A 15,525-nucleotide genomic window follows, 5' to 3' on the forward strand; every position below is an offset into this window, starting at 1 on the left:
CTCAGAAACTTCGTAGTCAAAGAAAAATTCGTCCTGGTCCGGGGTAATTACTCCCTTATTACAGTCCGTTGGTGCACTTCCACTGAGCTTTTGGCAGTGACGACTGTACTGTGGTGGTTCTTGCCATTGGTGGGGTCATACAGCATGTCCATGCAAGAAACACTGATGCTACACAGCCGCGCAGTACGTCGCAGACCATCCCTTGCATTGCATACAAGTGATAACACACCCACATGCTGGCACTGCCATCAGATGGCGTACCAGTCGCGTGCGTGTTCTCTGTCAGAGTGCCAGACTCCCTAGTTATGAGGATGCAAAGGAATACATACGTGCCATTTGAAGGGAAATAGCGTGCATGCACTTTTGTACGCTCCTGCTGGGGTGCCTGCCAAAGTACTGTGATAATGTGTGATAGAGCGACAGGTAAAAGTGCCCACAGAAGTTTCTGGAATGCCAAAATCGCGAAGAAGCTAAAATTCCTCGCAGCCCCATCATTTACTTCATGGTTGCATCGTTAGATAGCCCTACAGTTATGCTTTCCTGCAACTGTCATGTTCCATAAGCTTTTGTGGACATCTGTACAATTTAGTGGAGGAGTGCCAGATTATCTAGGCTCATGGGATGTCAGTAGTGTGGAAGATAGGGAAGCCTTCTCTGGCTTGAAAGACGGTGGCAGTGCATGATAAGGACAGTAATTTTGTTAAGACGAACACTGCTTACAAATGCCTACTTCAGTAAAACCTCGTTAATTTGACCCCTGTTAATTCAGAAAACTGATATAATTTGCACAGCCCTTCCAGTACCGTCAAACACATGTACCATTCTATGTTGTGAAACTATATCGTTACTTTGGAGGAACTTGGATGCACTTCAGCTCATTTGGACAGGTGGCAGAGCTCGCACGTGCCCAGGGCGCCAGAGATGGGGTGATGATGATGATGACGTGCGAGTGACTCGGAAGTCTTTGAAGAGTGAAGCTGGTGTCCAGATGAAATGCAAAGGCTCCACACTCATGGTTATGATCACCAGGTGACAAGGTACGATGGGATATTATTTTTTTGCTCAGTGCTGTGCACTGCACCATTATCCTTTCTGTTTTTGTTGCATGCACCCACAGACCATGCTGTCAGCGTTGTTTGTGTTGCTACAGAGCCTGTCACCATTTTACACCATGTCCTGTCCGCATATGCAGTGTTCTTTATTGTGGAGTGTGCATGTGTGCTGGAACATGGAGTGTGCATGTGTGCTGGAACATGGAGTGTGCATGTGTGCTGGAACACGGGGGGACAGGCTACTGATGCACCGAGTGTCCTAGAGGACACATGTTTTGGTCCCACTGATAGCAGATGTGCACTGCACCATTTGGTGGAACAGTGAAAAATAGCTGCTGCCATGCAGATTCATCATGTGAAGCAGTCAATGCTTGAAGAATTTTCAAGAAATAAAAGCTTGCTCATACAAGACATTTTGTCATGTTATTTTTTTCCGCAATAATTCGACATTCGGTCAATTCAGACATTTTCGCTGGTCCCATGAAAGCTGAATTAATGGCATTCACTGTACCAAATGTAAAGGTATCTGATAAATGCAGGCACATCAATCCTTCACATCACACAGGGAACCTAAGACATAAGGACAGGGAATATGCAAACTGTCACTGTTCACCTGCGTTGCAGGGTGCAGCAAAGAGTGCGGGAATTAATTTCTATTTATGAGCTCCCATGAAGTGCAGTATATTTCCCATCATTTTCTTTGTTTGAACTTCAAGCTGCACGCAGGCAAAGAGATTCCTGCCAATAACCTGGCTGTCAAATATGAAATGCGGGATGCTTCTGCTGCATGGCTCACCTGATGGTGTTGTTGAAGAGCACCGTGTCTTGGGGCACCACACCAATCACCTGGCGCAGGGACTTCTGCTTTACCTGCACGCACGGTGAGAATGCGGCAAAACTCACCTCAAGGCATCACAGAGAGGAGGGGGAGAAAAACTACAAACACAAAAACTATGCCACGCAGAGCAGTTACATGAAGTCATGCAGTACGGTTCTCTTGAAGGCATCTGTGCAAGCTGTTAAAGTGATGAAGGTCTGGGGGGCAGTATTGAACCTCCTTGTTTTTGCAGCAGAAGCCCAAAATGAACCTGTCTGAAGATTTAGTTTAGTTTATTGGGGTTTAACGTCCCAAAGCGACTAAGGCTATGAGGGATGCCGGTAGTGAAGGGCTCCAGAAATTTCGACCACCTGGGGTTCTTTAACGTGCACTGACATCGCACAGCACACGGGCCTCTAGAATTTCGCCTTCATCGAAATTCAGCCGCCGCGGCCGAGATCGAAACCGCGTCTTTCAGGCCAGCAGCCGAGTGCCGTAACCACTGAGCCACCGTGGCGGGGCCGTGTTTGAAGTTTTATTTAGACTAGTTGACTCACTATATCGACACATAAAATGGCGCACCCCTCTATCCTGTTTCCAGCACTCGCCCTTGTCTTTTGTGTCATTTTACTTCATTGAACAAAATGAACATTACTTTTTACAGAGCATACCAACTGAGTGAGAATACAAGTACAGACTGTGAACTGTGAGGCATTACTCAAATCGGAGTACAATTATCTATGAATTTTCAGTGCATGTTTTATTTAACTGATTTCCGAGGGTGTGCGAATATTTGAAATTTCGAATAGAAATCAAATTTGTTTGATATTCATTTCATATTCGTATTCGAGAAATTGATATTCAAGAATTTCTGAATATTCGAGAATTTTCAAATATTCACCAGCGATCGTGTATCATGTCAACTTTCATAAATCTACCCGAGGCAAACCAGAATATCTATGTAAATTAACTGATGATTGAGTTTAAAGTGCCACGAAAACAATACAAATGTGTCCTCTTCACTTCCTTCTGCGGCGTTTATCGTGTGAACTGATGCTTAACCTTGTACGAAATTCCACAAGTGGGCTTTCCCACATAGGCCACAAAAAGTGAACAAGATAGGCCACCACCCGTTTCAAACAATCACAATGAGAGAGTGTGCTGTTTGCCTTTGATCCTTCCATAACATGTTATGTACTTAACGCCTACACCCATGGCATTCGTCTTATCGCCTTCATAACTCTGCTAGTGTGAGATCCACCATCTCGTTTTGGTCAACCATGATAAGTGGGAAGGGCTTTTGCGGAACTTTGCCCGAGGCTCCCGAAGGGGCGAGTCGACACATCACAGCAAGGCAAGCGATCGTGCAAAAATCTTGCCTGTCGCATGGTGCATTGTGCGATGACGATTGGAGGGTTCCTATGGTTAGGCCAAAAATAGTCTGTCCGTGTTGTTTTGGTTTCTGAGCTTCACCGCTAGCCCATGGTGACGGCAGCTGCTGGCCAGCAAATTTTCCAGTCATCAGAACCCAGCTCTGCGCCGGTTTCAGATGCTGAGTGGCACATCGCTGGCGACTTCGTTTTCTTTTTTAAAAGCAGTCTCGCTGTTTCAATGCCAACGAGCGTGCTTCTCACTTATGTCTGTGTTGTTCTCCCAGCACGCTGAAACTGTGAGCTGGTCACGGGCTTTTCGGCGTTTGTGCGATGGAGCCTGCTCATAAGGCTTTTCCACATTCTTGGCACTTCTGTTTTTTTTAGGAGCGTAGGCAGTTTCAAAAATCGACTTTCGGATAATTCAGGCATTTCTTCTGGTCCCTTGAAATCCAAATTAAAAACGTTAGGCACAAGGCACCACGTTATATCTAGTTGCCAGTCAGGTGTCATTTCATGGATTCATTACACACGACCACATTACAGGTTGCATACTGTTATGCTGTCTAATCAAGTAGTACACATTTCTGTGCACAGCTTTTCTATACGCTGCTGAGTCACTCTAGCTTTGCTTATTTCAGTTGCAAAGATATAAATAAATAAATTAATTAATAAATAAAAAGGCAACAGCACTTACCTGTTCCGAAATATTTTTCCGAAATACTTTTTTCATCCGCAAAAGACGTTGGATATTTGATTCAATATTCGAAGCCATTTTTTTCTTCATATTTGTATTCAATTCGTGTCAGAAAATTTCAATATTCAATATTGAATATTGAATATTTCAATATTGATTTTGCAAGTTATCTACACTTTGAATGAATGTCTACTGTTTACATTCGGCGCTCTTGTGTTATCCTTGCAAAAAAACATGCCAAAAATGTCGGCTGATAGTAGAAAAGAAAATAAAGGGTCTTACTATGGGTCTTGTGGGCCTTATTGACGCCACTAGATTTAAGCCAACAGAGAGATGGCCCACCAAAAACTTTTGACAAGAGCTCACAGCAGCAGTAGTATTACATTTTTTTTTAAACCTGTTAATACTGCCTCATCCCCACTACTTCGTAGCATGGTACTAGAGCTCTGTGCCTCCCAGACAAGCATAAATTTGGACATCGTATGAGGGGCTTGGAGAAAGGGTTCATTTTTAAAAAGGCAAGAGGGAGTGGATAGGTGGCCTGACTCATTCAAATGCTGCCGACAGGGTGTTGGCTACACTGCTGGAGTGACACACATTGGGCTCGAGCGTTTCCACTCGGACAGGACGTGCGGCCACTGACCCGACTGACGTCCTGGTCGTCGATGGTGATGCTCCCCTCCTGGACGTCGTACAGCCGGAACAGCAGCCGCACGATGGTGCTCTTGCCCGCACCTGATGGGCCCACCTGGGAGGGACAACAGCACATGGACACGTAGTCACCCAAACCACAATGCATCGAAGAAGATGACACGTGAAATGTAAGGACGCTGCTCATCTTCCTCTTGTTCTCTTTGCATAAACCACCGGAGGAAACGTTGGCAAAAGTGCCAACTCCTTCATGAATGTATTGGAAATGATGCAAAATTTTCAACACAACTACCTGCCCTGTACTATCTCAATCATCAATACCAACCATATCTACCAAGATTCTGGAAACGCTGACAACTGTGATCAACAGCAAGCAATTCATACAGTTGCTCACTGTCTCTGGGCCTTTGAGTTGCTTCGAGACTTTGATTTGGCCTTGCAAACAGCTCTGACTAGCTGCGGAAAATGGAACAAATGCTGACTGTTGCCAAACGGCAACATGCTGATTTCAGAAATTTTAGGGGCACTAACAAAGTTTTAATCATGGCTTTCGAATGTGGTAATATATAGTTAACATATTGAGGAGGTAATTTTTCCTTCAAGTCCTTCATAATGTGGGCATTAAAGGCTTAACGCACAGACGAGAACAGTGAGCTCAGTGCACGCTCATTTCTGCCTATCACAGGTGATGAACTGTTGAACTGCTGTCGATGAACCTGAAGCTAGGACCCTCGGTAGGACCCGCTGGTTCACAGGCAGAGAAGAAGAGTGCAGTAAAAAAAGACTTCTCCTTACTGCCCGCTGCTGCTAAGAGGAAGGGTGCAACTTACCAGGGCAACGGTTCGACCCGCGGGAACCACGAAGCTGACGTTCTTGAGTATTGGCCGCCTGCAAGGTTCAAGACACGCATGAGCACAGAGCAGTAGCGTTCTGCAATTACACTGGTCCTGAAACTCTGCCGAAAATTAGGCCACATCCTGAAGCTGATATTTGGGAATTACCAGTCTCAGAGCGTGATTTGCTCTCATTACATAATGCACACACCGGTGACACAGGACCCATGGTGCCCTCCATCAGCACAGCCAGTAACCAGCTTAGGTCGTGCAGGTCGCCATACGAGGGGGTACCCAAAAAAAACCGGAGTAAATTTTTTGGTCGGCAAAGCTTCTGTGGTACCGCGTTTTGCCACTAGGAGCGCATAGAACGAACATTCCAGAGTCACTAAGCCGAGTGCCGTCGTTGAAGGAGGTCAGACTAGTTTAGGCAGAGTTTTAGAGTGACGACTGTTTTGTGTGAATGTCGTTTTTGCAATGGCTGATTTTCGTGAACAGCGTGCGCCGGTGAAATTCTGATTTTCGCTCGGAAAAAGTTGAATGGAAACTCTTGAAATATTAAGAAAGACGTACAAGGACGATGCTATGGGGATAACTCAAGTGTTCCTGAATCGAATACTGAATCAAAGCAACAATCATGCCGATGGAAAACTTCAAATTCACCGCGCCTCAAGAAAGCTCGTCAGGTGAAACCAAATCTCAAAACAATGCTGATTTGTTTTTTCGACGTGAGAGGAGTCGTCCATTGAGAATTTGTTCCGCAGGGTCAGACAGTTAGCCAGGCTTTCTACTTAGATGTTTTGAAAAGATTGGGCAATAGTGTGCGGTGGAAGCGGCCAGATTTGTGGCAGTCGGGTGACTGGTTTTTCCATCATGGCAATGCCCCTGCTCACACAGCCCTGTCTGTACGACAATTTTGGACCAAAAATGGCATGACCCCTATTCCTCAACCCTCATACTCTCCCGACCTTGCCCCGTGCTACTTTGTTTGTTTCCTAGAATGAAAAAATAGGTGAATGGAAAGTGTTTCGCTGATGTTGCTGACGTGAAGAAGAAAACGACGGAGGCACTGTCAAGCATCACAAAAGATGAATTTAAACAATGTTTTGAAAAATGGAATGAAAGATTCGACAAGCGTATCATTGCAAGTGGAGAGTACTTTGAAGGAGATTGAAGGTCTGTGCTTAAAACGTGAACAAATAAGTTCAAACAAAAATAAGTTTGGTTTCTTTTGGGTACCCCCTCGTACATAAGAAGGGGCAAAAAAAGCCTAGCTTGCTCTCACTCGCAAAGGAAACCTTAGGAAAGAAAAGAGGCTGATGTGGGATGCTCCTCATGGCTTGAGGGCGGTTATCAATATCTACAAGCTGTCCTAAAATACACTGCACCTTTCCTGCAGCTGCTTACATCAACTCTCGACAATGAGATAGTCTGTGATTTTTCTCTCTAGCTTGCCTCAAGGACACCTTACAGATGCCATTGCGAGGAGTTACCATGGTTCATGGTCGCTTCGAAGTTCGTTTTAACCGAAGGGCACGCAAAATAGCGTGCCTTCAGAGGATTTTGTCTACACTGAAAATACGCGAAACTGATTCAATGTTCTCATACTGTTCGTCTTATCCGAGGATTCAACTTAACTCAGTTTGTCTTAACAGGAGTCCAACTGCGCAACCCAGAACTGAAATATAGGTGACTGTTGTCATAGGCAGTAGCAATACAGTGTGTTGCTACTATCCTCCTGAAGACAATAAACACGTGCTGACAGCATCATCCATCGAATGACCAGACTGTGCAACTTACTCGGGGTGGTACGCGAAGCTGACGTTGTTGAACCGAACCTCGCCATCGGTCAGCTGCAAATTCGGTGCATTCACAGCATCGATAACCTGGGGAAAAGGGTACAAAAAGAAAGCAGGAGGTTAAAAGCAAAGCATGAACAAAGCTAGCAAACAGAAAAATGCCGCAGAAATTACACTTAATAAATTTTGTATACAGTCGAACCTCGTTATAATGCAACGGTTTACAACGAATTAATGAATTTAACGAAAGAATCATGATTCCCTTTGGCAGCTCAGTCAACATAGGCTATAACGAAGCTATGGCTATAACGAAGTAATTGCCGGGCCCCTTCGACTTCGTTATCACGAGGTTCAACTGTAATGCAATCTTGAAGCAAACCACCACATGGATCACGCAACATGAACTCTGATGGAACAGCAACATGAGAAGACATTACAAACTAGTGGTAAAATTTAAAAAAAATTCAGGGGGCACTTTGGCTCTCTAAAGTGCTGCAAGGCAGCACTTTCCTGGTGCACTGTTTGGCATTGACTGCGAGACTGTTTGCGCAGTACTAGTGCTTTATTTGACTACACAATTTGACTACAGTGAAAGCTCGTTAATTCGACCCCCGTTAATTCGGAAAATCAGATAATTCGACGCGCACGCGAGGTCCCTACAATTATACATAGGAGTCTATGGGGCGAAACTCTCGTTAATTCGACCAAATTTTGCCGTGCGTCGGTTAATTCGACTTCACTCCGCAACCTGCCAAACCGGTGTGTCGAGAGCAAAAGGAAAAAAACACTGCCACGAGCGAGCGGGGCTACTGTACGCCTGATAGGCCATCTGTATGGTCATCGCCGTCAGCAGCGTGAGCGAGGGCGAGGGAAGCGAGGTTAGCGGCGGCCACGGCGGCGGTCGAAGCGGCTGGCGTCTTTTTTTTTTGTGCTTCGCAGCAGTCGTGTTGGTGTCGTCCACTTAACCCCATCGACAGCAAGTCTCCTTTTGGCATGTGTCGTCGTTTCCACATGTTCTTGCTGCTACGATCGCGGTTGTTTAACCATAAGGCGGCGCCTTTTTTGGTAATTGCGCGCTTTGTCAGCGTGTTTATTGGGCTGCTTGCTGTTGCTGTTTTGTTGCGACTGAGAGAAGGGTGAAAGGAAATTGCACGGGCCTGCCTACTGGCTCGAGCCGAGCATCCACCGCTGCCTAGTGCAGATAGAGGAGAGTTAGAAGATCAGAGGAAAGATAAAGAGAAAAGATAAGATGCGCGTCGCAGCAGCAACCGCGAAGCGGACGCTGGCTGAAAGAACAGATAAGCGGCCGAAGCCGCGCTCGCTTCACCTCCTCCCCACGCTGCTTTTGTGTGGGTAGCGCGCAGTGCCTGCGCGCCTTGCCTTTGTGTCCTGTCAGCTGACCAAGGATGTAATAATATAAGTGACAGGCGCTGACAACGACGATTCATCGGAAGGTGACGATTGTGAGCAGTTGCCCCAAATGCTGAAGTGCACGGTGAAAGAAGCCGCAGAAGCCTTGTCCGTGCGGGAGGACTTCTGTGAAAAAATCCCTGACGGTGGGTGCGTGTGCCGCGCAGCACCTGGCAGCTGTTAGAGCTATCGTAGTCGCTCAAATTCGCTCGAAAAAGCAGGCAACAATAACAGATTTCTTTGCCAAATAAAGGTTGCGGCAAACATTGTTTTTTTTTTGTTGTTCATTCGATAATTCGACATTCGGATAATTCGACAATTTTTCGCGGTCCCGTCAGTGTCGAATTAACGAGCTTTTACTGTACACGCTTTGACTGCCGACTTTGACTGCTTCTTTAGCACGACTCTCTCTCTGCTTCGATGAGTTCGGTTGTATCCATGGCTCTGTTCGCAGTAATGAGGTATGCAATGCGGTCACCCACGGACACCTTACGCCCCCTGTCGGAGCGGACGACAACTGTTTCATTAGTTGTCGTCTGCTCCAAAAGGGGCATCAGGCATCCGTGGGTGACCTCATTACTTCGAATCCGCGCACTCTGACATCATAACCATTTCAACCAACCGAAAAGTGTGACACCTCTGCTGACAAGCTTCTGTCGACAACAATGAGACATTAAAGGCTTTCACCTTAAAAATTTACAGTCGATTTGGGTAGTTAAGCCAAATGTTCATTAGGTACACTACCATTTCAGTTTTCACTATGGTTCTGGTATTCACATCCACTGTTGTCGTTCAAATAGCGATAATGGGTTAATCTCATACATGCAGAATTGGTCACTCTGTACTTAACTTGCGTAGATTTCTGGCAACCCTCGTACCAATACAGGTGCAGCGGTGCAGATAAGCTATGCTCCATTGGCGGGGATTGTGAGACCCAGGTTGCTCGTCCCGAGCAACCTTTCGCGACCAATCATTACCTGAACCAAGCATGCCAGGTTGCCCATTACCCGATGGGCAGTCGGGCAGCCTGCCACAAAGCAGGCCGGCTTCAGACAAACACACAGACAAATAAACAGACGCACAACGGCTAAATGCGGGGAATGCTCACTGTAAGCACCATTGCACTAAATGAACAAAGGCAAAGTAACAAAAACTACTTAAACTGCCAGTGCTACTACTCCAGCTGTAATAAGGGAGTAATTACTCATTGGCATCCACCCGACCGCAGCCATACGGCTACAAAGGACAGCTATACAGCTTTCTCAGAAACTTCGTGGTTAAAGAAAAATTCGTCCTGGTCTGGGGTTCGAACCCAGGACCACCGCTACACCGGAGCAGTCGCTCTACCAATTGAGCTAACCAGGACGGCAAGCTTATGGTAGGGCGAGATCGAATTGATCAATAACTCGAAGTGGGAACTGTGTTGGTCAAATGTTTACGGGAAAAACATTTGACCAACACAGTTCCCACTTCGAGTTATTGATCAATTCGATCTCGCCCTACCATAAGCTTGCCGTCCTGGTTAGCTCAATTGGTAGAGCGACTGCTACGGTGTAGCGGTGGTCCTGGGTTTGAACCCCGGACCAGGACGAATTTTTCTTTAACTACGAAGTTTCTGAGAAAGCTGTATAGTTTTCCTTTGTAGCTATATGGCTGCGCTCGGGTGGATGCCAATGAGTAATTACTCCCTTATTATAAATCTACTCCACCTTGGGGGATTCCCCTAAACATTTGACCTACTACTCCAGCTGTAATTCAATGAACTGCTGAGACAGTTCTGCTAGCAAAACGAACAAACAAAACAAGAAGACAATGAAGAAAATGACCCTGGTTGCACAACCTCCATACCAATGCCTGTCTGGTTGAAATGTCCCCCTAAAGGAGAAAAAGTGCATATGCTGGCAAGGCAGCTAAATTCAAGCTAGTGACCTACCGTATACCACCGTGTCAGACATTTTTTTTCCAGAAGCGACCACCTGAAATTGATGGGCTGATCTATACTTGAAGTCAACCTATTTGCAGGGCCCAAGGTGTTTTTGGCCAAGCCTGGGGTAGTAAAGTAAAACCTCGTTGATATGTTTCTGGTTCACACAATTTCCTGGCCCATACTTTCAAAATTGCGGACATAAAAAGTGCCCCACAGAATTACCCTTGCGGACTTTTCCCAATTTCATTATGCCAAGGTTTAACTGCATTACTTCTAACCTCCTGTGCTTGTGCAAGTTCTCACTGAAAAGTAGAAGATGCAATATTTTACTAACACTGAGTGTATAAACAAAATAAATAAAAAAAGGCAGTGCACTTACTTCTGGCTTGGTGTCAAGGAGTTCGAACATGTTCTCCATGTCTATGAACGAACGCTGAATCATCCTGGAAGCACACAAATGTGGACGCATCATTGATGGCACCACGGAAGACGATTTGTACCATTAAGCCTGTTTAACAATGGCAATGAAAAGGTCTGCTTCATAACAACCATTACTTCAGTTATAGTAACAAGTGACCTTGGCTGCAAACATCATATTGGGCCCTTTAACCCTGCAGAAACTTTCTTGCAAAAGTATTAAAGGGACACTGAGGAGAAATTGAAGTTGGCTTGTATCGACAGAATACCAGCTCCTGATTACAAAAACGCCACTCATACTGACAACAAAGCTCTTGTAACGTAGAAAAGAGCAAGAACCAAAATACAGGTATCGCCGCCACAGGCCAAACTCACAAGTACAGGCGTCATGACGTCATAGGACAAAACAGTGTTGCTAGAACCAATGGTTCTAGACGCGCTAGGACACGAGAAGCCACGAATCACTGAGGCGCAGCCAATGCATGCGCAAATCTCCTTGACGTCGCCAGATGGCGCCACGTACCCGGCAGCTATGCGCGCTCCTGCAGCATCAGGACCAATCAGCACCTGCTCATCGGCACTAGGTGGGCTCCCGGTATTCTGCTAACGGTAACGAGGTACACAGTATGCTATAGGTGTCTATTTGAGAGAACTTCGTTGACGACTTCGAGAACGAGATCCATCATAACGCTGGCAAAACGCCAGTGCAAATGTAAACGAAGCGACGGTAGCGACGGCCGCAATAGCCGATAGATGCCTTCAACGTGTGGCCGGCGGTAGCTTTCTTTTCGGCTGCTGCTAGGCCGCACTGCTGGCCACCAGAAATCACGGAGTCTGCGTTACGTCATCTGCACGTCATGTTTCATGTCACTTAGTCCTGTGTCATCATAGGAAAATCCCAAGTTTGAATCAGAGAGGTGGGAAAAACTTTTTCGACTTCGAATCCAAATTTCTCGGAAATAAATGCATCTTTCGCTGCCGGCCAAGTGGCAACAAAGCCATGAAATGCCAAACTATCGGATTTTGCTGTAAAAAAAAATATTAATAGAGCTCTCCTCACTGTCCCTTTAATGTAAACAAAAAAAATCTAAACAAAGAAACATAAATGTTGCTCGAAGCCTGCAGCTTCAAAAAGGAGTAAAGACACCCAATTTTGGTGGCATGTTTTCCTCTCTACAATGATGCGGAAGGCAGCACTATGCATGAATCACCACGTGGTATTCGCCTACAACCGCTAAATAATTTATAATCCAACTTTTCTGTCATTCTGTATCGGTTTTGGTTTCAACAGCTAAACGGTGGCTGCGACGTCAAAGTGTGGTTATATGTGATGTGAGGCATAGAAAAACGTCGATATATAATGGCTGCGTCATCATTTTAATTCTCTACGATGCTTAAAGCAGCCTTCCTCAAGAGCTGAAATGACAACGAACGTAGAACAGGTGATTATATTGCAGTTTTTTTCAAGCCATATGTGACCTATAAGCATACTTTGACATCACAGTCAATGTTCTGCTATTGAAACTGAAACCGAAACAGCATGGGAAAGAATTCGACAGTGAATTATTTAGCGGTCATAAGAGAATATCGCGTGGTAATCCATGTATAATAATGCGTCACGCATCATTACAAACAAGAAAATACACACCCAAAAGTTAGGAGTCTATACTCCTTTAAAACACAGCCTGAGACTCTCCGTTTGGAATGTGCCAAGTAGTTCCCATACATAACAGAGGAGGTGTTGTCCACACCCACCCACCTGTAGTAGGTGCCCAGGAAGTTGAGTGGAGTGTACAGCTGCATGACGTAGGTGAGGAAGAGGACGTAGTCGCCCACCCGGAGGCCCGACTGGTGGTTGGCCACCATGTGTGCGCACAGCAGCGCCCCCGCGGCCACACCCAGGGCGATGACCAGGGTCTGGCAGCAGTTAAGCAGGTTGAGGGACGCGTTGCTGCGCCACTCCGCCACCTGCACGGAGGCACCAAGGGAGAGAGCTCACCCTCGCACAAACTGGCAGCATATGTGACCGTCAAGTTAGTGCGGGGCAATGCTCATTGAACGAGCTGGAAAGGGAACGACGTAAGGGATGAAATGCAAGACTAAGGTGCCCCAAAGGTTTACTCTTTCTGCAATCACTGTAACAAGAGGCAGGAACACCGATGAATGAAAAAAGTTCAGCGAGTTGGTGTATATTCATTATTCACAACAGCGCAGCACTTGTTTTGTATATTTTCCCCTTTTGTCCGTGTTTCCTGCACTGTTGTGAATAACGGGAATACCGTATTTACCAATATGTAACATGAAGGTTGACTTTGCAGGCGCAGAACAGGAAAAATAAAGCGCACAAATAAAAGGGTGGTGAATGAGACAACAGCATACAGAAAATTGACTAGAAGTTTACAAAAAAAAAAAGTGTGGAAAAAAACTGGCTTTCTTGTCGCTCATCTTCATAGGAAGGCTGCAGGCAAGCCTTAAGATAGTACGACCATTGTTAGGAACAGTATCATTGGAAGATTTCAATGGCTCCTCCTTTTCCAAGAGGGCGGAATAAAAGATCACCAGATAAGACTGATAGGATAAGCATGGAGTTCCCCCACACCATCACCATGTCAACTGTGCACTTTAAAGGCTTTGTTGCAAAAATGAAACTTCTCCCAGTCCCTCAACCACGTGACAAGTCATGCTTCCCAAATGTTGGTGCTCACTCTTGGCTTTGTCTTATATGTGGAGCCATCAAAAAGTTGCGCAGCGGCAGGAGAGTGCAATGTTGCCGAAAAGCCCAGTAGCCTTATTTTAATATTTGCAGCCTGGATTTTCCATTGAACGAGCAAACACAGCATCCTAACTTTTCGACCTATTTATTTATTTATTTATTTATTTACACATAGTGTTTCCAACATGGTGGCACACTTTAATGCAGCAACACTTGCTTTGGGGTGAACTCACCATTGCTACTGCATTTTTCAGTACATTCACCGGCTACAAACAGAGCATCAAGCTTCGCTTCGCGTCATCTCACCTACAACAAAATATATGAGTGATAAATTTGCTCTCTTTTTAAATTTGCTTGATGGTTCTGCCGATCCTAGGCATAATGAGAAGCATCACTTAGCTGACAAAAATGGTTCCCATACTAGAATCCAGATGGCGTGCTATGGCTGAAGTTACTGTTTTGCCTCTGCTTGCATACGCTGACCTCAAAAAAGTGCAAATGTGACATAGAGCGTAAAGTCCTGCAAAATGCTTGCACTTACGGTACATAAATGTGCACATGAGAGTCGAGTCTAAAACTGCTTTATTTTGGGCTAAGGCACTATTTGCTATTAACAAAACGCTTGATGGCAGGGTAAACGTTGGCACATTCACTCACCTGGTACTTTTCGACGCACTCCTTGTAGCCAGCTACTTCGTATTCTTCAGCATTATAGTACTTGACCTGACGTCAAGAAAGAGAAAGAAATAACACTGTCACCACTGCGACCTTGCAACGAAGTAGAAGCAGACTTGTATCCAGAGAGCAGTGCTGCCTCACAAATGTTGAGAAACGGCTGAAGACAGCATTTCCGAGCTTGTAACCCTCAATCCTTCCATAGAATCAACACACCGAGAGCATTTTTCAGCATGCACATTAAGTTGCTAGCCATTGGCACAGCTGACAACAAAATTCGAAACAAATAAATTCAGATATCCAGGTCACTAAACAAGTGGCTCTATTACAGACTCATATCCCTGTTTCACGGGAAGTTTGGCTCTCCAACCGACGATGAACTGAACGGCAGTCGGCTGCGATTACACAGCCTGTAAAGTGAAACCCGGTTTACCCTCTGGTTCTCGTGACCAAGACAGGTTCTGGTGATATATAAATAAAAAAATGCCTTTTCTAATTTTGAACTTTAAAACACTGATTCCAAAGTTAATTTATTGAACTACGATTTCGTTGGAAGTTTTGCCACAAATCAACACCGCAGGGCCAAGATAATCCAAATCCAGTACGGGTACATCTGGATTCACTGTTTAGCAGTTGTTTTTTCTGCTGCTGCTTAATGAGTTTGTGTGTTTATGCTATTTGATTAGTGAAAGTTGTAGATTGGGACTTATAATAGCTAAGACAGCAACCTTTTAGCAAGATTTGAGGGCGCATGGCAGTGAGAAACGCCTACAATTTGACCAATGCAGTGCATTCGCTGACCGCCATCATGTTGGTTGACCGGTTCTACTGCGGCCTCTGATATCAGTTGAACTGAACTGCCATTGAGGTCTAACAGCAGTTGGTGTTGCTCTGTAACACCACAAACTGCCATTCAGTTCACCTGACAGTCAACAGAACTGCTGTAGTAAATGCCCATGTAGCACAGGTATAACACATTGCAACTCTGAGTAACTGGGCAAGCCGCAAGGTTTGGCTCCTCTGCATTCGCTACATTTGTCCCTGTCTGGCCAAGCTGTCTTTTAACTAGCCATGTACATGGTTGCCAACTGGCTGGGTGAGACACGTTAGCGCTCAGTGTAGAAAACAACATGATGGCTGAAACTTTTTGCAAAATGATAAAAA

General features: G+C 45.4%; 1 protein-coding gene across 2 annotated transcripts in view; it reads right to left on the bottom strand.

The window, feature by feature from the left end:
- The window catches only part of Hmt-1 (ABC transporter ATP-binding protein/permease Hmt-1), a 57,567-nt gene that overhangs the window by 11,590 nt on the left and 30,452 nt on the right, over nucleotides 1–15,525 (bottom strand). For both annotated transcript variants that reach the window (XM_089546142.1, XM_089546143.1), the window contains exons 11-17: nucleotides 14,344–14,409; nucleotides 12,733–12,941; nucleotides 10,936–10,999; nucleotides 7,221–7,306; nucleotides 5,418–5,475; nucleotides 4,580–4,684; nucleotides 1,849–1,922 (exon numbers count right to left, since the gene is read on the bottom strand). In XM_089546142.1, coding sequence (XP_089402268.1) covers nucleotides 1,849–1,922; nucleotides 4,580–4,684; nucleotides 5,418–5,475; nucleotides 7,221–7,306; nucleotides 10,936–10,999; nucleotides 12,733–12,941; nucleotides 14,344–14,409 — 662 coding nt within the window. The remainder of the gene's footprint in view (nucleotides 1–1,848; nucleotides 1,923–4,579; nucleotides 4,685–5,417; nucleotides 5,476–7,220; nucleotides 7,307–10,935; nucleotides 11,000–12,732; nucleotides 12,942–14,343; nucleotides 14,410–15,525) is intronic.

The sequence above is a fragment of the Amblyomma mixtum genome, chromosome 5, assembly GCF_055824585.1.
Source record: "Amblyomma mixtum isolate Tamu chromosome 5, ASM5582458v1, whole genome shotgun sequence".
NCBI lineage: Eukaryota > Metazoa > Arthropoda > Arachnida > Ixodida > Ixodidae > Amblyomma > Amblyomma mixtum.